The sequence below is a fragment of the Ochlerotatus camptorhynchus genome, unplaced genomic scaffold (genome assembly GCF_037179485.1).
Source record: "Ochlerotatus camptorhynchus isolate MF236.1 unplaced genomic scaffold, CSIRO-AGI_Acam_v1.1 ptg000078l, whole genome shotgun sequence".
NCBI lineage: Eukaryota > Metazoa > Arthropoda > Insecta > Diptera > Culicidae > Ochlerotatus > Ochlerotatus camptorhynchus.
In genome coordinates this window covers 5518055-5544689 of record NW_027040568.1, presented here as the reverse complement: position 1 = coordinate 5544689, position 26635 = coordinate 5518055, and the positions used below count along the sequence as shown (strand labels likewise).

Here is a 26635-nt window from a genome sequence, read left to right as displayed (position 1 = left end):
TTTGGCGTAACTGGTAGCTCGCACACGCTTACTAACACCACTAGCAGGTAAGGAAAAATTCCCCTATCTGATGGTAGTGTTAGCATGCGTGGGTGAGCTACCAGTTACGCCAAATCGACGATCAAATGCATTGTTTACAAAAGCTGATGCGTCCCTGTGAAAAAGTTCATTCCATAGAAGCAGAAAGGAGTCTTTAGTAAATGCTGATGTTGACAAATAATGCTTACTTAGCTATCCTTTGAAGTTGCACATATTTGATAAAACACGGTTTCAAATTTTACATTAAAATATATGACGTGTCATTAAAAAAAAACTCCTACCAGTTTGGAAAATCCCTCGGAAGAGTCACTTTTCCTTTCTCAAAGTAAATTAGCCTGAGAAACCTTGATGTTTTCGCGATTATTTCTTCCGATAATTCTTCAAATTGCCTTAATTTCCATTCCATTATTTCAAAACTCGACCCAACGAGAGTGAAACCACTGGCTGACGAGTACGATTGGCGCAATTACTTCCTTCTCAGTCTGCCTGCTTGCCTATCTACGCAAGCAAACAAAACTGATTCCACTTTCAAACGGAGCGTGCAAAATGAAAATGTCGCTTTTTATTTCCTCTCCCGATTATTTCATCGCGGTCAATTACTCATAATAACTTACCTTTATGAGTCTTTCCTTCATAGCTTTCGCGCATGGTATAGTCTACATTTGTTGATGTTTTAACTGCCCCACACCGTTCGTAGGTACGGAAGCTGTATACCTACTTACCATTCGGTACGTGGTGGGAGATTTTGCTGATTTGTTATGACCAATTTTAGCCATCATCATCCAACCAGCTAACCACCCGAAGATGAATGGATAGTTTGGTTTTCATCGCTTGTTTTGCTGGCACCTACCTACCTACTTCCAAGCATTGAAAGTGAATAGAGTACATCCATACAATTTGCTACTGCAGCGAGACAATGAGATCATAAATAATAATGGAAATTGACACAATCCTATTGGTAGCCAAGGAAGTGTGGCGGAACGGAAGAATGGCTTTGTAGATCTCCACTTGTTGGACCCCGGAAAGCATTGGGCGGTTATTTCCAATGGCAACATGGTTAGTGTAGAGCGATCATTTGTAAATCATTGGCTACGCACAGAATTCGGAACTGCCTCACTAGGTGGTGCTCTAAATGACAAAGAGATAAACTAAAGATAAATAGAGATGTTCCTTACTAAATTTCGACTCCTCATTTGAGTCAAAAAAGTTCCCGACGTTGATAAAGTTTTGAACAACACACAGTTGAACTTTCTTAATTATGCTAAATTTCGTGATAGAAAATTGCTGCATTGAGATAAAAAATCTGGTAATTATTTCAGAGTTTACCGCATGATGGAAATAGAGTTTCAACTTCTTTACACCAATTGGATCTAGTGTAATGAGCATTATGGTTACTCTAATTAACACTTTTTCAAGAAACCTGGGGCTCACTCTCTAAATTGTAGCAAAGGGTGCTTCAAACAAAACCTTTGTACGTCTAGAACCCAAGAAAGCAAGATTTTGAACTGGTTCCGTCGAGATTTTTGGAAAGTAAAAAATCATTAATATCCTATCATTAAAATTAGTAAAAAAAAAGAGGGGGTGCTGGGTCTCAACATATACTTTCAAGACAAATTATAAGTAATCAAAACTGCTTATAGAACATAAAATAATAATATAAAATATAAAACAACATATTAGAAGCATCATAAATTCATCAAATTTTCCTGGATAATTGATCTTGAAGTTCTCCATGCTCAATGAAATTTTGCTCGATGTACCAGATACGTGTACGAGTCCGTAGAGCTTCGTGGCCGCATCATTTGATTTAAACTTATGAAAAAAAGTTTAATCTCTCCAAATCATCCTAGAGTTCTGACCTTGATATTCCAGACTCGACGAAGTATTGTACGATGTCCCATCATTTTGTTTAACCCGTAGGGCTTTTTGAAGTCCTATAATGCCATTTGAGATGTGTAGATGGTATGACGCTCTACGGTGTTCTGATTTATATTATGAATCCGACGACCTCACTTCATCATCAAGAGCAAAATTTGTATTAAGAATATATCTTAGGTTCTAAAAAGTGCCTGAAGTTCAAATATCGGAGTTCTACAGACTCAACAAGGGATCGGTGTCCTTACTCAATATTTGAGCCTGTAGATCAGGCCTGCCCAAACTTTTAAATCTTGCTTTATTAATTGGCTTTATCTATTGTCAATGAACATGTTTTAAGCTGCACTTTGTTTCTTTCTCATTAATTAATTAAATTAATAAATTATTTACTCAAATTGCTTATTCATTTTTTTATAGTATAGATATTGACAATGTGTTTTAGTTAAGCAACTTATAAACAAAAAAAACTTATGAATTATTGAAAATAGTAGCATTTCCAAAATACTACACACTTAGTTTTTTCTACCGAGCTCGGCTGTGCACATCTCGGCAAAATAAGTTTCACTGAGATCTCAGCAAAAGTGACATTTGATTGCTGAGTCTCGGATAATTCAGAGCCGAATCTCAGCAAACAAATGAAATGCTATTAATTATCTATGAAATATGTGTAAATATTATAATACATTAAATTTTGCAACAAAAAAGCTGGCAATGCTTAAATTACCCAGTGCTTTTATTTTCGAGATATTCGTAGGTTAACATTTACCTATCGTATAATTTGGGAATTTTGCGCCCTTTTGGCATATTAAAGGGTGATACGGTCAAAATTTGGTCAATATCAACTTGACGTATTTCTTTCAATTTTGCATTTAAAAAACCTGAACACCCTTCATTTTGAAGGTGTGTGTGTGTAGAATGTTGCTCCTAGTTTGATTTTGGAATTCACTCTTCAGTTGTCAAAATGCCGTCCAAGCAAGAAGAGCAGCGTATCAAAATTTTGCTCGCGCATCGCGAAAATCCGAGCTACTCGCACGCAAAGTTGGCAAAATCGCGAAAAGTTGCCAAATCAACCGTTACAAATGTAATTAAAGTGTTTGGGGAACGTTTGTCGACAGCCAGGAAGTCTGGATCGGGGGGAAATCGAAAACCGGAAGCCGCTGAGACGACAAAGAGAGTTGCCGGTAGTTTCAAGCGAAACCCTAACCTATCTCTCCGAGATGCCGCAAATAAGCTGGGTGTATCGTCTACAACCGTGCATCGAGCCAAAAAACGAGCCGGACTATCGACTTACAAGAAGGTAGTGACTCCAAATCGCGATGATAAACAAAATACGACGGCCAAAGCGCGATCCCGGAGGCTGTACACGACGATGCTGACAAAGTTTGACTGCGTGGTAATGGACGACGAAACCTACGTCAAAGCCGACTACAAGCAGCTTCCGGGACAGGAGTTTTATACGGCAAAAGGAAGGGGAAAGGTAGCAGATGTTTTCAAGCACATGAAACTGCCAAAGTTCGCAAAGAAATATCTGGTTTGGCAAGCCATCTGTACCTGTGGCTTGAAAAGCAGCATTTTCATAGCTTCCGGGACTGTCAACCAAGAAATTTACGTGAAAGAGTGTTTGAATAAACGTCTGCTGCCTTTCCTGAAGAAACACGGTTGTTCCGTACTGTTTTGGCCGGATTTGGCATCTTGCCATTACGGTAAAAAGGCCATGGAGTGGTACGCCGCCAACAACGTGCAGGTGGTTCCCAAGGACACGAACCCTCCCAACACGCCAGAGCTCCGCCCAATTGAGAAATACTGGGCGATTGTCAAGCGGAACCTAAAGAAGACCAAAAAAACTGCTAAGGGCGAGCAGCAGTTCAAGGCAAACTGGCTTTCTGCGGCGAAAAAGGTGGACAAGGTGGCTGTACAAAATCTGATGGCAGGGGTCAAACGTAAGGCCCGGCAATTCGGATTTGGAAAAGCGGAAGCCTAACTGAATATTTTTCCTGAATTTTATACTAATTGAACTTGAAAAAGAAATTTAATTTGATTTTTTAAATAAACGATTTCACCGATTTACACGCGTTTTCCCTTGACCAAATTTTGACCGTATCACCCTTTATTCATGTGTGTTTAGTCTTGAAAATATTTTTAACGAAATGCCCAATTAATTTCTTTAAACGTTGCAGTTTACAGTTTTTTAATCAGACGCACGAGTTTCACGAAAACAACCGTTGAAAGTTAAACCACTAAATTTTTGGTACCGTAAAACGGGGTAACATTGATAGTTTTGTGTAGCATATTCTAAATATTTTTTACATAAATTAATGTTTCTTAAATTTAATTTTTTTTAAACAAGTACAGTACTGATGATCGTAGAGTCAATTTCGTTAGTAATATGTTTAACGAAAATTATTGCATTTGCACTTTTTTCTTGTGACCGAACATCAGTATTTTGATTTGGGGTTACTTTGATGATGTAGAAAAACATGTGTGAATCTCAAACAATTTAGTTCAAGAAATATGAAACTTTGAATGAGTATATAATCAGAAATATCATAAGCAATAATAGGACAACATTGAATTTATGATGGTTATATCAGAAATACATTTCATAAGTGATGGTTTGAGTGCTTTTTCAAACAGGCAAAAAGTAAGAAAATTGTTTTTCAATATGTTTGGCAAACATGTAACACAAACTATATAAAAATTATATGCGATATTAAGGGAAATGCCTTAAGCTACAATATGGAACCAATGTTTCTAATTCGGAAAAAAGACAGAGAGTAAATAAAATCATTATATTCTACTATCAAAGTTACCCGCATTATCAAAGATACCCCGTTTTACGGTACCTAAGAATGCAAGGTACTATCTTATTCTTACCACTTGATGAGAATATTTGTTTAAGGAACAAAATTTTATACTTAAAGAGGTTTATATATCTTCTATCAGTCACTAACAGTAAACAGTCTGAGTCTGAGTGTGAAGAAAAAAGAAATAGTTTGAAGGACAGTGATTTAGTGCTATAATACAAATTTTCTTTTCTGTTGAGGTAAGCTTGTTGTTCAATATATGTTTAATATTGTTAGCGAACATATTTTTTTCTTCTTTATATTCTTTGTCAGCATTCACCAGTACAAGGATGTGCATAACCAATTGGTTATGATCAGCTGACCGTTAAAATAAGATAAAAAGTGTACAACTAAGGGTCTCCGAATTATTACGGAAAACACCAAGCAGAACTTGAAAACGATTGTATATTCTTCCCGCCTACAACTTGACAGACGGTTTAAAAGGGGTGAAGAGCAAACCATCTCTGCAAACTCGAATACTGATGCTAGAAGGGATTTGCCTGGAGTGTCCAGCCAGAAGTGAATCGAATTAACACCCTAGCACTGGTTTATTGAATCCGTTTTTTAATGAAATGAATGGCCTATTAAAGAACGATATTACAAATGGTTAAATCATATTCCACATGATTGAAACGATGTTCCGAAAAGGTTATCAAGCACTTCTTATGATTGTTTTCTATTCCGGCGTGGTATTATTCATGATTTATTATTTCGTAGCTCATGTGTCTGATTTATAAACGAATAATATTTCAAAAGGGCGAAAATTGCCCAAATTATACGATAAGTACATTTTAACTTACGAATATCTCGAAAATAACAACTCTGGGCAATTTTAGCTTATCAACTTTTTTGTTGCAAATTTAATGTATTTTAATGTTTACATTATTTCAAGATAATTGATAACTGTAGGCAGTATTCTGAAAATAATTCATAACTTTTTTGTTTATAATTTGTCCTCCTACACATTTTCAGCAGGTCACATGTTATTTATATACTAAATTAAAAAATTAAAATATATTTTGTTTTAAATATGCAATTTGAGTATTTTTACTGAGAACCGATCTGAAACGTGTTAAGCCCATCACAAGGTATGTACTTCAAATCGCATGAGAATTCAAAAACAAAATCAATGTTGTTCATATTGATCACCCTGGACCAGGCATGGAAAATCATTTACATTCATTTACATTCATTTGCCTCTTACTTTCTTCATCAACAGCATTCCACAAAATGATGTATAGAGCTTTTGTAGGTTTTGTTATTAGCTACAACTTTTGCCCATAACACAAATCTGTATCTCTTATGCATCACGAACTAGAGCGGGCAGAACTTGTTATTGTTTTTCAGTGAATGTAAAATACATTCACTGAAAAACAGTAGTGGCTTTTGTTAGCTCTGTTTCGACATGCATAAGAGATACGGATTTGAGTTGTTAACAAAAGTTGTAGTTAATAACAAAGCCTACAAAAATTCCATACATCATTTTGCGAAATTCTGTTGTTGAAAAAAGTTAGGGACAAATGAATGTAAATGAATGCACGAAATGAATGCAAATGATTTTCCATGCCTGCCCAGGATCACACTGGCCACACCATGTTTCGGATACCTCAGAGGAAGTGGCTAGTTTCTAAGTTGTGTCCAAAACCACATTGGCCGCTTCCGGGAATGTTTCGGCATCCTCCGGGAAACTGGCCATAATTTGAAGAAGTCCAGCGAGAGCTGCATCTCAATCCATTTAGTTCGTCCATGTTATTTTCCGCTGCCAAGCTGTTCCGAAGCCAAGTAGAACCAACATGGGTCTCTCGACGTCCCATGATTCATCTCATGGTTGAGTCGCATCGCTGAACCTGACTATTGGGCACGAAAAGGTTTGCCAATGCACATCAAAAATCGATTACCTGTTACATACGAACATCTTTTATCGCAAAACGAGAGAAGACACTCCGTGCAAGCTCTACCACAAACCGGACTAGTTAATGATGGTCTTCGTCAAGCAGACCGTCTACAGTTTTGACTTCTACAACAACACATGCCGAGCTGCCTTTAGGTTCAATTGGCTAAACTTGGTGAGTTCGTTCCTTTTTGTTCATTTTATCTTTTCATGCGTAAGATCTACCACCGAATACCGAACACTAGTGCTTACAACTTCAAACTAGGGGAACAGGATTTTTCTGTAATCAAAGGAACACATTTTAGTCCTTGTTACTTGTTATGCCTTATTAACAAGACTAGGGTAGTAACCACCCCCGTTATGAATTTTCATATTGTATATTTGAAATAAAAAATATTGTTTGTTCATAGGGTATGTATAATCCTTTTCCCTTTGTCCATCTCCTTTACCTTTATTTTTCCTTTTTTTCCTTGATTTTTTTTTCAACGATTTTTTTCCGTATTGACTACCAATGATACCGAAGCTAGGAAGACAGCTCTCATACCTGGACCATACCTACCGACTCATCAACTCATGGACCAACGATTTTACTTCCCTTCGAAGTCGTGATCAGAGATGTTATGCCTCAGAAAATCCCGGTGGCGCCGACTGGCATTAAACCCAGACCCTTTGTGGTGAGAGGCAATCACGCTTACCACTGTTATCTGAATCACCTCCCCCCTTAAATGCTGCACAGTAGGCCTGGCCGTTTTGGTATGTGTGACACATCTTCAATGTGAAACACATATCAAATAGACAAGAAAAATAATGAAGGTCACCCCTGTAGGGTGCTTTCAAGAACTGGCTGTGTTGGTGTTAGATTAGATTCGATTAGATACATATTTACCGCAAGCTATAAGCACCACCCAACAAACAATTCAGAGTCACAAAAAAGCATACATATTGTATAAATGATGTATAACAGTGTTTAATGCTGAATAAAACGAGATGTCAAATTATGTGTTGAAAAAACCGATTTTTGCTCCAATTTAACATCAGAAGTTTGATCTAATAACAATCTGAATAAGTGTAATTTGAACATACATTGACGCTTTAATTCAACAGTTTTCAATTGATTTAATAACATGCTTTATTAGACGTCTAATGATTGTTTTCTAGCTCCATTATTAGATTCCATTGCATTGCTTTACAATATTCCTGAATAAAACTGAATACTGTCAGCATAATAGCTCTTATACCACTATGCGTTCATGTTTTAATTGCATGCTTTGTAAATGCCTTACAAACGACGTATTCATTCATTATTCCATAACACTGTTTCAGGCTAACAACAAGACAAAAATTGGTGGCATAGTAATTACTGTTTTCGCTTTCCAAGTAGAAGGTTGGGAGTTCAATCCCAACCTCAATCTTTTTTTATTTATGTTCTTCGCCTAATTAATTTAAAATGTAATCATCGATCACATCACTTACGACAACGAATTTATCGATCTAGTGAAAAGAATAGCCCAGCATGGCAATTGGAGAGGTGAAGAGGTATCATTGGTCTCATGTAAAACAACGATGAATGAATTAATCATTCCCACAACTCCTTGAAGTTGCTAGAGTTGGGGTCGAGAGTGCTGATAGGTATTCAAATTCCAACTTTTATTGATTATTATTTAACTGCCCATATGATGTATTCTATGATAGCTCAGATGGCAAGGCAAGCGGATAGTGATCAGAAGGTCATGGTTCGAATTTCATGGAACGACGTATGTATGTGTATGTTTGTAATAAATTTTCTAGTTCTGTGTGGGTGCGTGCGACCGATATAATGACAAAAATCACTAACGAGAGAGGAGAGAGTACAACATCCCTGCTCTTCTCCTGTTCTTATTTTCAGATCAATTATCCCGTAGTTGAATAATCGTTTAATACATGTATAATACATGTCTAATATACGCTGAAAACTTTGATTGGATGAGCTCTGTTACTACTCATGTAAGTCGAATAAAAGCTTCTCAGCATACCTTATACAACACCAAGTGGTCAGTGTTGTGGTTGAATAAGATCTTCAGATTTGTGTGCACCAAGCTTGAACAGAAGTTATTATTTAAAATACTCCAAGTATTATTAAGCATGCAGTTGAATAAAATGGTCAAGAAGTCGTTTCTTCAATAGGGCATGGTTTGTTGGGCATAACACTAGTTTACAAATAAAAGTATTAAAATGAACTTCAATGTTTGACCTTATGTAAAATCGTGCGCTGAATCCAAAAATATAGTCCAAAAAATCACAGTAGGATTGTTTTCTAGATGTAGCTTAAAACTATATTAAACTTAAAAAAGTTTGTTTTCTAAAAATTATATATAGCTTCATTACAGCCGGAGGTATTTGTAGTTTAGTAAGGCAACTTTTGTTGAGTGAAATTTCATTTTTTAGCTGTATCTAGAAAATTATCCTACTAAGATTTTTTTCTGACTGCATTTTTGGATTCAGCATACGAATTTACATGGGAAATGACCACTAGCGTACAAAGTTCAAATGTGCTTTAAACTATTGTAATCAATGCAATAAAGCACGTTCATGAAAAATAGTGTTCAAAATTATAATTTCACATGCTGAAGATGCATCTACTTTGATGGACTAGTCAAGTTTGTTCTTAATGCATACAAATATTATTCTTGTAGTTCAATACACTCTTTTTTATAATCAGCAAAGTTTGGGGCATAATATGCAGTTTAAAATTTGGTTCCTTGGCGTAGAAGTGCATGGATTGTGCCATTAACTTAAATGTTATGCCATGAGTCGTGAACGGCTTCTTCAAAAACGTAATATTATTAAGGTGATTCCTTGCAGAGTCCACAAATGGCATACCCTACGAAGCGGCCATTTGTGGACTGTGGCCATGCACTTCCACTTCGAATTTTCAAATACACAAATCTCGGAAATCAGTGTTCATTTTCACCTGAATTTGGTACTTCATGTATATAAATATGCTGCAGTGCAACAAATGTGGAATAACAATTTGAATGTTGCATGTGTCGTAGAAGCTTATATTTGTGCACTTAAAATTTCGAAGTGGTTCCGAGAATAAGGATGTCACAGCGATTCACCTTAGCAAATGCTCCTTTATTGTTTGCATTATAAGAAGAGTGCGGAAATTGTTTTTCTACTTAAGATGTGATTTTTTGATCATCTTCCATCCGAATTGAATCTTCGTAACGCGACACAATAAATCTGTCCCATTGTAACTTTTGAACGAATGGTCCGATTGTGGCCACCAACATATGCTATTAAAGGCCTTAACGAGTACTAAGAGCATGTGGAAATTTTACTAATCCACAGTATTTTATATTTCCCCAGTGACATTTTTTTTTCGTATTAATGCCGATGTGTTTGAAACTGTGAACTATATGTATACAATAATTAGAAGTAGTGCATGAAAAAGTCATTAAATACCTTTCTTGTCCATGTATAACACAACCTGTAAGTACAGAAAGGAATTGAACTTCGCACGTTCATTATAAAAGCGTTCAAAAAATCATAATTTCTCATGCTCATAATACATGTGTTTTGATGAATTGTCCCAATAATTTGTAATGCATTTTAAAATAAAATAAGTGTTAGTTTTGTAGTCAGGAGCATTTGAAAATCAATCCATATTATGCAAAGCATCAATATCCGATTTTTTTTTGTTGAAATGTGGAATCTGATGTTAAACGCCAGTGTTTCGGTGGGAAACACTCAAAAGCTGCAGGTATTCATAAACCGTTGCCAACGGTATATAGTTGAGCCAGGTGACTTGACAAGTCAACCTCGAATGCTGCTGAGCTCCATCGACGATTTCATCGAAAGCTTATATCAACAGATATTCGCGAAAGTAAGGGGTGGCCATGAAATCGGCAAGGAAACGCTGTATTGAGCACAATTTATCGCAGCATAGGTATTGATTTATGGTGGCGGAGCCTAACAAAATCAATAAGGGGGATACGGGATCCTAGAAATTGCGACAGTACGTGTAATACGTATGGGAAAATTCGTTACATCGCGGTGGGAAATCTATAAACTTGTGGTCGTCATATTTGAATCGCCCTCTACCTGGGCAATGAAAAATCAAGCAGCCGCCCAGGATGGAAATCTTTACGCTGATTATGCACCACTGGAGACTGGAGGTACTCAATCTGTACGATAATTTTTTCCAAGATCTTCTTTCCCCCAACAGTTTCTGCGCTAATTAGTGCTATTACGAAGCTTAGGTGTCACTGAGTGAATTCACTAATCACATCGCTTGCATTTTAGAAACTAAACATGCTCCAATTGCGACTTGGCACATTCATTCATCCACCCGTTCATCGTTCGCGTGATGCGCGATTAGAAACGAGAGTGATGTGAGAAAATTTTGTTTCCAAGCAGCACGCGGCAGCCAGCGTTTCAAGCAATGGAGAAGAAATTTCAATTTCATAACAATCTGCTCAACACACCAATTACCCCACTGCTTGGGAAAGCGGCGCACCGGAATGCAAAGCCGGCGATATGGCACCTACTTATAGTTAGTAGGTAGTACGCTACTTGCATTCCGCATCGCATGATCAACCATCAACCGGGGATTATGGTAAAAGTAATATTAGTTTTCGTTAATTAGGAAAATGTAGAGCTAATCTGTGGGAATGCATTCAGGATGGGAATTTTTTTCTGATCTATTTTTTTAAATTCATTTCGACGAGAGGTTCACGAAACTGACAACTGGAACAACATGCAGAGCCCATTTATAAGTGAGCAAACTAAAACGATATGACTGCCGCATATACCTACTAACGGTCAAGTAGCTATCGTTCGATAATGACTGCAGGTAAACAAAATTTGTTTTGACGGCAAATGAATAGAACAATCAAGTAAAGCAAATAAAAACCTCCATCGCACGCATGCTTGTCGATGCTCTTCAACCGTACACTATCCGGCGTAGGAAGATAATAAATACACGGAAACACCACATATCGCTATCTGTCTCCCTTGAGATTATGTTTGAACTACTACCATCCAGCCACACTTGACTCATTTCCGTTTACACAACTGATTATCCAATGACCATTGGTGCTGCAAATTCAATGACTGATCCATCATCCAATACCGTCTCTACAATCGGTACACTTAGGCTTAATTAAATTTTCTGTATCTATGTAGCACGGGAAGTGCTCCAGCCGGGTAGATTTATTATTATCGATTTAGACATGGTGTAATCACGACTAAGCTTGAGTGGTCACTCAAGTGATTGGAGAACCAGCAGACATAATAAATCATTCGAAGACTTTGATACGAATTACCATGGGAAAAACAGTATGAATCAGATGTACAATACTGAACATAAGATTAATTGTAACATTGTAAGTATACTTAAAACATTGCAATAACTATTCTGGATGTGCATTAACATTTTTGTAATCTTGGCTGCTGATTCACCAAACATTCATGGTTCAAGGGTTTTAGGTAATTTGGGTCAAGACCATTTTGCTTGAACCATACACCAAACCATGTACAAATATAGCCCAGTATGTGTCTAACAACTTTGCAATGCGGAAAGCTTGGTTACAACCAATCGTTCTCAAATTTTGCACAGTTGTTTGGGACCCCAAATGGAACCAAAAAAAAACATTGTTCTGATCATGATGGCCCATCCTAATACATATTTTTTTAAATCAGTATGAACCTTGAACACTTCCATCCTCCAAATTTAACCTATCCACATGATTATGAACATCGGTGTCGGTGGTGTAGTGGTAAGCGTGATTGCCTCTCACCCCAATCCCATTCGGCGCCGCCGAGATTTTCTGAGGCATAACATCTCTGATCACGCCTTCCTTCGGAAGTAAAGCCGTTGATCCCCGGTCCAAGAGTTTTGATGGGTCGATAGGGTAGGGTCCAGATGTGGGAGCTGCCTCCTTGGCGTCGGTAGCATTGATACTCGTAATCGAAGTTTTCCGAATACCATCAACAGAAGCTATTGGGAATGAATGATTCATTTGATTGGAATAGCAAAGTGCGATATTGAACTTTGAAATTGGAGCCCGAAATTCTCAACAATAACTTATAAATTCACATCAAAAGACCATCGACTTCTCCTTCACATTCACCTGGAATTCAGATCAAAAACAAAATTTCCTTCAGAAAATCGAATTTTGAAGATAATTCTAAAGGAATTCTGGAGAAGAAGAAAATTTGTATGAGAGTTTCAATGGATTTTACGATACCTTTCTAAGCAGTACTCCAAAGGAGATATAGGGATGGTTCAGAAGAAAGTCTAAGATAATTTTTAGAAAAGTTTCATAGGAAATCCGAGAAGAGTCCCTAGAGAACTTGAAAATATACCTAATCAGATTTTCGTGCATGTTTTGTAAAATATTCGAATTTAATTTTGGGCTTAATTTTAAGACAATTCTGAGTTAGATTCCAGAGCCGTTCTGAAGCGGCCGTTAACTCCAAGGGACTTGAAAATTTCCATAGATTATCCAATAGAGAATTATGGAGATAAATTTAAGCAACTTCTTGGGAAAATCTGAAGATAGTTTAAAGAGAATTTTAGGATCAATACAAAGAGTTGGAAAAGAATTCTTAGGGTCCAAATCCTATGCTCTCGGCTGTGTAGAAAGCTGACTATGTGTTTGCAGATCGATAGTTAGCAACCTCTGAAAAGTTGCTTCTGATAATGTTTTCTACATCTTGACTGAATATACTGAATAACTCTTCATAGACGCTTATTTGGTATGGGTCAATTTATAGAAATCCTGTGAATAAATTCAAGGTGTTTGTAAAGCATATACCAAGAAAATATATGGAATATTGCAAGAGAATTTAAAGAATGTAACGAACTCAAATAGAATTGTAGAGTTAATTTTTGGTTTTTCTGGATAAAATTTAAGCAGTTTTCTACACAGCAATCTTTCAAATTTGAGAAAAAAATACAAGGGTACACCTGAAAAAAAAAACGCATGATAAAATTCTAGGATGATATTTAAAGGATATTTGCGAAAGTGAATAAGTTAAATGAGTCAAGGAGAATAGACATAAGAAATAAAATTACCCTAATACGGCTATGTACATTAATTTGAGTTAATTCTTGCACCAATATATTGTGAAAAATCAAAAAGAATTGTAAAATGAATGCCTGGAAAGAAATTCTAGTATGTTGTGGAGAAAATTTTAAGGAATAATTCCAGAGGGAATACCATAATTAATCTAGGGCATTTGGAAAAAAAGAATTCCTAGGATACTTTTAAGCTCAATCACTGTGCAAACCTTATTTCAGATTAATCTCTTTGTCACATCGAAATTTTAAAAGCCCACATATCATATCGCATAAACCATACAGTAATGAAGCTGTTACTCCACGTTTGCTGTAGTGCAGTGTTCGAGATCTGTGCTCTAGCAAATATGAAATGATACAGCATATCAGCATAACCACCATTTTTGGGCTCTTCTTAGAATCACGTTAAGGAAATTTATGTATAATTTTTTTTTAAAGTGCTATAGATCATCGATTACATAAAAATACAAACAATAGGTTCAATAATTTTAAATAATTGGTTGCCACTCAGTATCTTCTTTGCTTTACAACATAAAAAACAAATACATATTGTTAAAAATCAGTTTTGTTATTGTAAAATGCTGTTTAATCATACTAATACTTATACATTGATATACAGATAATGAGCAAGAGATCAAACGTGATGCAATTTCTGAAAGAGATCGTTTTTTTCCTTACAGCTTAGCAAATAGAAGTTACACATGATTTGGTTTTTATTTGCCCCCTTATGATTTTCTGAAATTTTGAATTTTTAAATGTTTAATTTGTTCCTGCCTAGGGTAACCGCACCTATAGTGGAGGTACGGTAGGGCTATGTTTTCGGTGTCCGATCATTTGACCGAATGCAGTTTGGCCGATTGAAAAGAGATTTCCAATTTTTTAACGCTACAAGATTCCTAAATGGCATGGACTTTCCATAATTCTGGTTTTTTGACATTATAAATATGGGATTTTTTTTTTGTTAAATTGTATATTGTATGCAACTAAATTTTATATTGTTTATGGATTCATTATTCTTTTAAAGATAAGCTTTTAATTATGCAATTGGTATTTTTTAGACACCCTTTTTAACATGAGCAGTTCTTTGGAGTTTTGATGATCTTATTATTTTTTGCACAGTAAACGCAGCTTGTCATGAAAATAAGGCAAATCAGAATTAAAAAAAGGAGATTTTTCCATCTTTCAAACATGAGCAGTTCTTTGTAGTTTTGTTGTTCGGCATTCGGCCAAACGGCACTCGTCCAAATGACCCGGAACCATGTTGTCCTATAGTGCGTATACCCTTATCAGTGTTAGCAATATCATGAATCAAATGATATTTTTCTGCTCTCATACGCTCTCAATATCACGCCTGACATTGAAAAAAATATTATGCTTTATATTGATTTTACAAGCTCCTTTTATATTGCGAGACAATTCACAACGCGCAAGAAACATGATTCCGTTGCACATCGTTTTCTTAGAAAGAGAAAGTATAGTTTGCTATCTCTTTTTACTGTTCACCGATGGCAGACACGAAGTGACTGCTGCTAGCCGTTATGGAAGTTTCGTTTGCGTTCGGGTGTAAAGCTAAAATCATGAAACTCAATCTCACCACAGTTTGTTGAGATTTGCATCTAGTGATTTTGTTAGCTTGATATTCCGAGCTGCGATATCACAGCTTGCAATATCAACCGTAGTTGTTTGCTTGTTGATTTTTGTCTACAAAAATCAAACGTGATCTTGGGCATTGGTGAGATTTGATTTTTTGATATTTTCCCAACACTGACCGTTATTAAATAAAACCAAATATACTATATTAACAATATAGTTCACTCTTCGATTTTTCGAGGGGACAAAAACCAAAGAAAATTGGACGTAGATGCTTGTTCACTTTGACTGATTCATGGAATACTTTTCGTTTCAAATTTAGCTAATATCAAAACAGCACATATTCGTCACTGACAACATTGTCGCATGGTTTCCTCTGAAGCTATTTGAACTAGAACTGAACTAGAACAATCTGCTATGCGATCCATTAAATCACATGAGCTATCATAGACCCGATTAATGGCTTTCATATCAAATATCGTTGGTCACACTGTTGACCCACAAGCCTGGAAGCACATACTGGAAGCCTAATGTGGGTTAAGGAATGCATGATAAATGTTAAGGAAAACACAATATCTTAAACATAGATCACGAGATCCTTCCAGCAAATCCAATTTTAGAAAATCATGGTACTTGCATCTTTAGATCTTAGTCATAGAAGAAATCCAAAGATCGCTATTTTGACAAAATGGTAAGATGCCCTAGCTTGAAAAAAAACCAAATAAAATGTGACTATTTTGCATCCACGCACTTGGTATTGCACTTAGTATTTTGTATCCATGAGAGATGCGTACGTATTCGAATACAATATGCAGTCATTATCAGTGTCATTTCTACTAAATACTTATTCCTCTAATCTAACTCTAAAAGGTATCCATTCCCTTAATAAGCTTTCGTATAAAAATAAAATATTAACGTGCAGAATCGAAACCCACCAAATAACCCAAGATTCGTGTAAAGAAGGAAAATATAAACAACTCTTAAACAAGGAAAACTCCCCAAGGATTGGTAACCATCACATTGAAGGATAGGGAATTGGGGTGTTAGTGGAATACTCATAAGAGCAAACAATTTATTATTTTCCATTTAACATCTTTGTGTATTTCGAATTTTAATTATGATGTCTACCAAGCCTTGCAAATTCTCAGGCTAAAAAACTTTTCAATATTTTGGGGCTGAGTAAAAAGTTTTAACCATGGAAAAAAACACAGTTCGACATATTTTTTTTTATAATTCAGGCTAAGCAGAAAATTAATATTGTGAACTTAAAAAACAAAAAATCAGAATTCCTAACCATATTTTTCAGAAACCCGAACTAGAGGAACTGTCCAAGATTCTGAGACCTTTTTTCAGATCTTGGATTTAGAATAATGTTTAGAGATCTCGGTTTTACAGTAATTTTCAAGATTCTATTAGCTTTTTGCCAATTTGGCATTTTTATGGCAGTTTTTTGCCATTTTATTTAGTACCATGTTGGCCTTTCAATTCCAGTTAATTTTTATTTCAAATGTAATTTTGATGTTTGTAGGCGAAAAAGAAAGTTGTAAGGTGATTCCTTGTAGCGTCCTTTTAGGCTTTTTATTGCGGAGAAGCAAACAATGTCTGAAATTAACAGATTTCTATACCTCGTAAATTTTGAGATTTGTGCACTTGGAATTGCGTGTTAAGAAAATTAACTCTCCAAGGAAACACCAAGGTTAGCGGCGCCGGTGGTGTAGTGGTAAGCGTGATTACCTCTCAATCCCAGTCGGCATCGCCGGGATGTTCTAAGGACATAACATCTCTGATCCCGCCTTTTTTTCGGAAGGGAAGTAAAGCCGTTGGTCCCCGGTTCATGAGTTGATGGGTCGATAGATAGGGTCCAGGTGTGGGAGCTGCCTCCCTGGCGTCGGTAGCATTGGTGCTCAGCACGGAAAACAAGATCGACGGAAAACAAATCAAGAAAAAAAAGAAACCCCAAGGTTATTTAAATTGTATTAAAACAACTTTGACAGTGTCAGAGGTTTAAGGCCATTTTGGTGTATTAAAGTAATTTTCAGTAATTTAAAATATTCAAATTTTAAATAGACATAAATGCAAACAATTTCTTAAAACTTGTCAATCGTTTTATAGCACCAACATCGTTTTAAGATATCCGAAAAATCAAAATCTTGGCAAGATTCCAAAAATGGCCAAACACATTGTCCATTTTTTGGAATTTTGCAAGGATTTTGAATGTTTGCAGATGCTATTTAAACGATTGAGAAGTTTTAAGATGTTTTTCGTTTACGTTGATTTTAGTATGTATTTAAATATTAATACTATAATGTAAGTTTTAAGGTTGATTTGTTGTATCCATGGCTGTTTTGGAAATTTCGTTTATGTGATTTAAACAGATAATTTTTAATTCGGCATTGGTTTTTGCTATTTTCATATCTGTGATATATGTATAGCGATTTTGAAAATTATTTATTTGGAAACGTTCAATGACAGGAAGTTTATGTAGCCATTATTTATATTTCATAGCTGTACCAAATAACTAAATTCAACTTTGGGACTGATAACTAGCAGTTTGCTCGAATTTAGATGGTATGATTTTTTGTCGAGGGATATAATTTGGGGAGGAGCTTGAGAATGAGGTTTCTGGGTCCAATTCGAAAAGGAAAGCAAAAACAGAATCTGCTCATAAATTTTTGACGTATCAAAAAGTTTATGCAGTGTTCACTCGGCTGTCGGCAGAATAAGACCACTCTCAATGTGTATCACGCGATCATCTGTTCACTCGGCAGCAACCATTGTTTGGTCCTCCTTATTGTTCTTCATCAGCAGTTCTTTCAGTCGATGCGTCGTCGACTTTGGAAAGCAACCGTTTCGTGATGAATGTGTGAGTGCTGACCACGTTTTGCGTCCATTGCTGCAATGGAAGCGCTCTGACCCCCGTTGGCGAATCTGCCATACCATGAAACCACAGGAAGCGGTTCCCGTTCTGGTGGAGGAGGCTTATTGGAAAGCGGAAGATAAAGTGTTTATTGCGTTGTACCTTTTGAGTATAGTTTTAAGATGTATTGTATAGTGAACAAGAATCCTCGGCTCTGCAAAGTTAATTCGGTTGACCCTTATCAAATAAATTAAAAAAAAAAAAAAAAAGTTTATGATGCAAAAAGTGCAGTTTTTGATTATTACTGGTAGCTCTGTTTCTTATTCGGAGCAGTTTTTGGCAGTTCTACGTTCTTTAAGGATATTGTGCAAACATATGGGAAGTTCTGCGAACCTTAAATAATTTTTGCTATATTTAGTGATGTTCTGCGAACTTAATAGACGTTTTACAAACTCTAGAGACGTTACAAACTGCCTTATGAATTTTAGGGAAGCCCTACAAACTTCAAGAAAGTCTTACGAGCTTCAGTGAAATCCTACGAACTTCAGGAAAGTCATATAATCGTCAGGGAAGCCCTACGAACTTCAAGGAAGTACTATAAACTTCAGGGAAGTTTTTCATACTTCAAGCAAATCGTATGATCTTAAGGTAAGTCCAATGAATTTAGGGAAATCATACAAACTTTTGGGAAGTCATATGAACCTCCGAACTTTTGAAAAGTACTACAAAGTATGGGAAAGTACTTAAAACTTCAAGAAAGTTCTACGAAATTCAAGGAAGAACCAAGAACTCCAGAGAAGTTCTACGAACTTCAGGGAAGTCCTACAAAATTCAGAGAAAGCTTAAGAACTTCAGGGAAATCTAATGAGATTCAGAGGAGTGCTATCAACTTTAGGGAAGTTTTACGATCATCAGGGATTAAGGAGGTTCTGCAAACTTCTAAAAAGTTGTAAAGTTTCTCTGGAGTTCCCAAAACTTTTCCAGAGCATCCTGGACATGTCCGGAGTATTTTGAAGGAAGAACTTCTACTGAGTTTCAATAACATTGAGCTTTGTAGATCTTCTCAGGAGAAGAAATTCTGAGAGCCGTGGAGAAGTTCTGGGAACTTTGGAACATAACTGGAAGCTTCGTAAAAATCAACGTCGAAGAATCGTTATGTTTTGGCAATTTTTTTTAACTGATCTTGGCGTAAATAACGTTATTATTAACAAGCATGCCTTTAAGCTGCATACAATAATACCGGCTTATGTAATGTTTGGTGTAAATTAATATGAATTATCGTGTAGATTTATTGCAAATCTATCAAACTGGAATAACAAAAAATCACAAATTCTGACTCAGAGACCTCCAACCACTAGAACCGATACAAAACTATTTGTTTGTACTGAATCTCTCATAAATATATAAAATCATAGAATAAGCGTGTATGACTAAGTCCTTCGAAATGCACTTACACCCAATTCGAGTTACGCAATTCGACAAAGGAATCCCCCCAAATAGGTACGTTACAGCTGAAAAGCGACTCACCTGCGTAGTGACTGATCGGTTCGATTGGCCCCTGCAGCTTATACTCTGACAGATACTCGTCCAGTTCCGCTTCCAGGTCTTTATGATTCATCGGTGAGCCAACCGAGGAGGACGAGGACAGCTGTGAGGATGAGGCGTGAAGTCGGTGATGGTGCAACATTGACGACCAGACTCTTTGGTGGTGGTAAACCAAATAAATGGGGGGAGGGAAGGAAACAAAAGAGTGCGCTACCGACTACTTCACGCGCCCACTGCTTCCGATGGGGGCTGTCCAGAGGAAAGGTTAATGGGTCGCACAGTTTCCTATTAATCACCACCGCGAAAGATGCTGCATTGCTGCGCGTAAACACTTGTTTCCTCACAAATTTCACTGAGCCACTTTGAATAACTTCCGTTTTCTTTGTGTGGCTTCGGTAGACTCCGGGAGAAGGGGAATATTATTCTCGTGCGTTTTATTATTTCATAACACTTCAATGAGGCAATTTCGCTTTCATTTCTTTGGCATTGACGGTCGGTTTCTTGGGGAAGATGGGCTGTTGATGTTGAGGTAGGATTGTGATAGTGATCCGTTGTTGGGTTGCTCTAGCTCTGTGAGCTGTTTTCGGCCGGGAAGCTCATTGGATCGTGTCTTCTTCGCCGGTTTTGAAGAGTAATTGCTTCACGAGCTTAATCTGGAAGAAGGAAGAAACGCAAATAAGACGAGGTTAATAGATGGGTTGTATGAAATAGTAAGAAGAAAGAGCGTAAAAGTATCAATTGAGCGCTGCGGGTACTTAAATGTGGAAATAATACGGCTGAGTATTGTGTTTAAATTGTCGAAATGATGAATTTGGTTACTGCACCCCCAGATAAATATAGCTAATTTTACTTTCAAAGGGGTTCCATGTGGATTCAAGTTTTCTCAATAGTGGGGAAGTCTAATTTTTCATACAATTCGTTCCAAATAATGGGTCCGGATTAGTGGTGGCAAGAGTAAAGCGACCGACCATAAAGTACTTTAGCGCTGTCATACAGCATTAGGCTTAGAAAGCTCTCAATTAACAACTGTGAATATGATCAAAGAACAGTTGAAAGCAGACATAAGTTATCCGGTATAAATGAATACATTTATTTCTAAAGCTTAGCATTATAGAGACAACATACCGGGTAGAGGGGAATAGCAAAACCAGAGTAAAATAATATAAAATTTAACTTTCAATTTTATTTATGTAATGTTTGGTGTAAATTATCAAAATTATTATGTTACTGGTAAGTTGTACGATATAACAAGATAATAGCTTATTCTGCTATCAAAGCAAAATTTGCTATTTTTATGATATTTTGGTATTATGAATTAAAGAGCTAATTTTGATCTGATAGCAGAATAAACTCTATGTCAATTGATTAATTTAAACAACATACCAAACAGTTTGATGAGATATAATACCAAAATGTGATATTGATTTGCTATATTTTTTTGTTATTCTTTAGATATGGAACCAACTTAGTTAGCTATTACTCAGTTATGGTTCCTTAGATTTGTTTACAATGTTTTTACCTATTATATCAATCAGACTAATAGCAATTTTGGATGTTTTTTTCCCCAATTTTGATAGTAAAAATTGCTATTGATTTGATATTTTCGTCTACTCGGGATATCAGAAAATCATACCAAAAAGCAGCATGTCAAATATCATTCTATAAACAAAATCTGATATTTGCCTACCATAAAAACTTCTCAACTTAAGTATTTTGATAAGATTTCATATTGCTTAAGGTGAATTGCTGTGGAAACCTTATTTCTGATAATCTCATTATCACCTCGAAATTTAAAAAGTACAAATATTAGCTATCTCAAAGCATTCAACAATGAAACTAGCATTCATCGTTTCAATTTCATATCATCATCAATTTCATATCATTTGTGCTTTAAAAGACTTGAATGATAGGGCATATTATCATTATGGATGTTTTTTTTCCCTTGATTTGTTTTCCGTCGATCTTGTTTTCAGTGCTGAGCACCAATGCTACCGACGCCAGGGAGGCAGCTCCCACACCTGGACCCTACATATCGACCCATCCACTCATGAACCGGGGACCAACAGCTTTATTTTACGTGATCAGAGATGTTATGCCTCAGAACATCCTGGCGGCACCGACTGGGATTGAACCCAGGCCTGCTGGGATGAGAGGCAATCACGATTACCACTACATCACCGGCGCCGCTGTCATAATGGATGTTATTTTTAATTATTCAGGAATCACTTTAATTTGGTGTTGGAACGATATTATGGGAACATATATTTGGTATTATTCCTCACCTCTTATATCATGCTTAACAATATCAGCTTTTAATCTCAAGATCATAATTTGGTATAATTGAGTGGTTTTTTTTTGCAGCAGACAATTATTTTTCAAAATATTTAACATATCAGAGTATACAGAATTAAAAATATTCAAAGGTTTGCTAAAATTTAACCTAGGGACCGTGGGAAGAATCTTTCATTTTGCATTTACTACCTACTCACTCACACGCATACAACATAAGAAACGTGCAGTAGCTTTGTTGATTTCGTTCGTATTCTCTTTGCTTCTATTTTCTTCGTTGATGACCTGTGCTGGTTCATAATGCAAAAAAGTCTGAAGGCTTCACGCAAATACTGTAAAACTGCTGTGGTCAATTCAACTGTTTAAATCACTGAGCCAAACAAATATCTCACTTGGCTATTTAAATCGTCAGAATTCGGATTTTCCGCTTTAAATCGGGTTCTCCCTCGTCGGAGAAAATTGTTCAGCTGCCTTTCAGTTTATCCTTCGTTGCTTCTTCAGCTGGCAGTCTGGCCATCGCATCAATCGTTATTTGTTTTAATTGTATTATTTCAGAATTTTAGCAGTCGATGCATTATCTTCTTCTTTTTGGTTTTTTACATTCACAGTGGAATTAATTCCTGCTCTCAACTTAATAGCTGTGAATTTTCTGTGTCTACCAATACATGAATATGTTAATTGTGAGTCACAGTTCGTACAACAACAATGTCATCAGCTTTTCACATATGATGACTAAATTGAGAGAACAGTGTCAATCATTTTGTTGATTTGATAGCTGTTTTGGGCATTTGGGACACCTTAGTTCTATAAAATAACATAAATACATATCCACCAATATATTAGGACTAGTAAAATATCAACGATTGAGACACCAGATCAAAAATATAAGAGCTTTCCTTCTATATGTTAGCTGGAAAATTGTCGCTCAGTTTGACAATCGTGTTCCATATTCTCTAATTCATCTCTTCAATTCATCAGGTATGTTCTTATCCATTAATGTATGAGTGCCCTCATTCATTAATGTATGAGATAAGGAGGTTACGTTTGACTAGTACTGTCGCATTAATTGACTTCTCGACGCAACATCTAGCGCAGCCCTGTAAAATCGGTTTGTTTATTATGTTCAACCACGAAATCAGCTGTCAAAGTGTTCGACTTGACAGCGGTTTGTTTTTTATTTTCAAACAGTAAAATGCATGTATTAGTGAAACTTCTCACTAATACTAACGGCGGTAGAGAACTCTATGGCCTTTCGCTATATTTCAACTTCTATTCAATTTTCATGCTGCCGTACTCTAGCGGAACTATCAACCTATTTTCCTCAGTACTTTCTCTAGTTAATAAATTATCACACTAAAGCTTTATATATATTAGAATAGCATTTCCAACCATCTCTGAAAATCGTAAACTTCACGTATGAAGTAACAAAAAACACAAAAAGCAAAGAGAACAAAACAAAAGTACGGAAACAGACCTATCGTATGCTACAAGTGATTTGTTTTTTTGGGATGCCGAGAACATTGGTCAGCCAATGAACTTAGATTCACGGATTTGTTTTATTAAATACAGTAACTAACTGATTAACTGACATATTAACAACCCATTATTCTTCATAAGCATCATTGAGCTTTTAAGTTGAAAATCGCTTTATTGTAGGTGAATCTAGTTATTTTTAAGCTTTTAAAATGTATCCCGGGATCCTGGGATTTCCCGGGATTCCAAAATGTAAAAACCCAAAAATACGGAAAACACACCTACCATTTAGAAGCTTCATGTTTAGCAGTTTGGTAAAAACGATAATTAATCATTTAAGATATTTTTCCATGTTTTAAACATGAGCAATTCTTTCGACTTCTATTCATTTCGTGAATTAGGCATGATTTAAACATAAAAGCTGCTCACGATAATACCAATCTTGGCTTAGACTTTAGCTGACTAAATCCTTTAGAAGAGGTTTTCTTCATTTCAAATTATTATTCGGGGCTGAACAGCACTCGACTCTCCGACAAATTCTCTCCGGTTATTTTTTTTTTGTGCACTCTGCGGCAGCGTGGACCGGCGCTAAAACCCTACTATTGATATGCAGCACCTTACTCAATTTGCCACCAAAAATACGGAAAGGAAAGAAAATTGCTCAATTGTCCCTGAAACTTTCACAAAGTTCCTTCATCTTTACTTATTGAAAATTTACTCAACTTCTATGAAGGTCCATTAATTTCTTCCAAGTTTCATTATTATTATTTTTCCTTTGGTTTGTTTTCCGTCGTTTTTCATGTTGAGCACCAATGCTACCGACGCCAGGGAGGCAGCACCCACTCCTGGAGCCTACCTATCAACCCATCAACTCATGAACCGGGGACCAATGGCTGTACTTCCCTTCCCGAAGGAAGGCGTGATCAAGGATGTTATGCCTCAGAACATCCCGGCGGCGCCGTATGGGATTGAACCCAGGCCTGCTGGGATGAGAGGTAATCACGCTTACTACTACACCAGCAGCGCCGCTAATTCCATAATTATTATTTTTATAAATTCTCTCAATTCGTGCAAGATCTTAGAACATCTATGCGCTTCTCCAAAGTTTAGAAATGATCCTGAACCTTTGCTATGAATTTCGAAACAATGAACCCAAAACTTCCAATAAGTACTTAGGTCAAACCCTAAAGTTTTAAACACTTTTTTGACTTTAAGAGATCTATATTTCTTGAATATGTGTGGTTTACATGTATGAATTTTCAAGTGACACAGATGCGTCTTTTCAACTTTAGTACATTTGAGATTTTAATTATTATTTACAGTTCCTAGTCCTATCATGCCTGTTTTAGAGAATGACCACCTTGGTGGGATTGGTTTGTTTTAAATTGAAAAAGGAAACTACTTATAACTACTATTTACAACTACAACTAACCTACAACTACTATATACACCTAATCTACTATATACAAATTGCTTATCAAAGCATGTTCTGATAAATTACATTTTTGTGCAAATTTAGTTTAATTTCGTTAATTCTGGAATCTATTTAAGCAATGCCTGCCTCTTCGTGTAAATTTGTTATTCTAGTGTCGAAGGGACGATCCAGAACCATCCTCAGCACTCTATTCTGAGCGACCTGAATTTTGTTCCTGTGAGTCTGTGCACATGATTCCCACACCGGAGCTGCGTAGAGGATCGCAGGTACTATGATTTGTTTGTAGACAGTCAGTTTGTTCACCCTTGAGAGGCGGGATCTGCGGCAAATCAGCGGATAGAGACACCTAACCAAAGCAGAACACTTGACTACTGTTTTCTCTACATGCGAACGGAAAAGGAGCTTTTCAACAACATCCCGAGATAGGTTACTTCGGCAGACCACTCAACCCTTGTGCCATCCATGATTACAGTACAAGAGGGAGCCGGTTTTAGTTTCGGCGATTGCCGATGGAGGAACATGATTTTTTGTGTTTTGGAGGCATTGATTTTGATTTTCCACGTGGTGGCATAATCAGCAAAGGCGTTAAGGCATCGTTGAAGTTTGTTCGTTATTTCGCGAGGCATCCTTCCTTTGACGGCTATTGCGGTATCATCTGCGAACAGGAAAAACACGCAACCGTCTCCGAGGGGAGGAATGTCGGAAGTATAAATGCTGTAAAGCAAGGGGCCCAGCAGACTGCCTTGTGGAACTCCTGCTGGGATGGAAAACGTGTCTGAAAGACAACCATTCAACGATACCTTAAACGACCTTTACTGGAGGTAGTTACGGGTGAATTTAAGCAAATGTAAAGGAAAGTTGAAGTTACAAAGCTTGTACACAAGTCCGTGATGCCAAACATTGTCAAACGCTTTTTCAACGTCTAACAAGGCCATGGCTGTGGACTTGGATACAGCTTTGTTACCTCGGATGCTATTCATCACCCGTACTAGCTGGTGATTAGTGGAGTGCCCCTTTCTGAATCCAAACTGTTCCGGAAGGAGAATGTTATTTTCCTCGACAAACTTGAGCAAACGATTGATTATGAGTTTCTCGAACAATTTGCTCAGCGCTGAAAGGAGGCTGATTGGTCTGTAGCTTGAAGGCAATGTTGGATCCTTACCGGGCTTGCGGATTGGTCTGATTTAAGGAAAGTAGTGCAGTTCAAAGCATCTGTTGAAGATAGTGTTTAGAAGAGGCAGCACTTTCATGCTGAGTCTCTTCAAGATCAAGTTGAATATCCCATCAAAGCCGGGAGCCTTCATGTTCTTGGTGCATTTCAGCGCTGAGCAAATCTGTTGTATTGTAATTATATCCGCCGGAGGCACGACACAAGGGGAGGTTTTGAACGCATTGCGCAACCAAGGAGCCAAGCAAATGCGATGAAGCGACATGTTCGCCGATCGCATTTGCTTTCTCATGTGGGGTGATTAAAAGCCAATCGTCATCAGTTTCGACTACCGCAACACCACCCCCCTGGAGCTGGTGTGATCAAGCCGAATAATGTTGTAGTCAGGCAACCAGAAGCTGTCGCCGGACTTTAGATGGGTCTCGGTTAGAAGGCCCACGTCGATGCTGTGCTTGCGGAGGAAGTCGGCAAGATCAATCTCTTTTGCTCTTACAGAGCAAGCATTCCAGGTGACGATAGTTAGCGGTTTAGACGCCATACTCGATGATGAACTTACCGAGGACTTGG

At 36.9% G+C, this 26635-nt stretch overlaps 1 protein-coding gene across 1 annotated transcript in view; it reads right to left on the bottom strand.

The window, feature by feature from the left end:
- Positions 1-26635, bottom strand: part of conu (Rho GTPase-activating protein conundrum) — a 120193-nt gene that overhangs the window by 61761 nt on the left and 31797 nt on the right. The window contains exon 2 of the mRNA XM_065217706.1: positions 19686-20356. Within this exon, the coding sequence (XP_065073778.1) occupies positions 19686-19845 (160 nt within the window). The 5' untranslated portion in view covers positions 19846-20356. The remainder of the gene's footprint in view (positions 1-19685; positions 20357-26635) is intronic.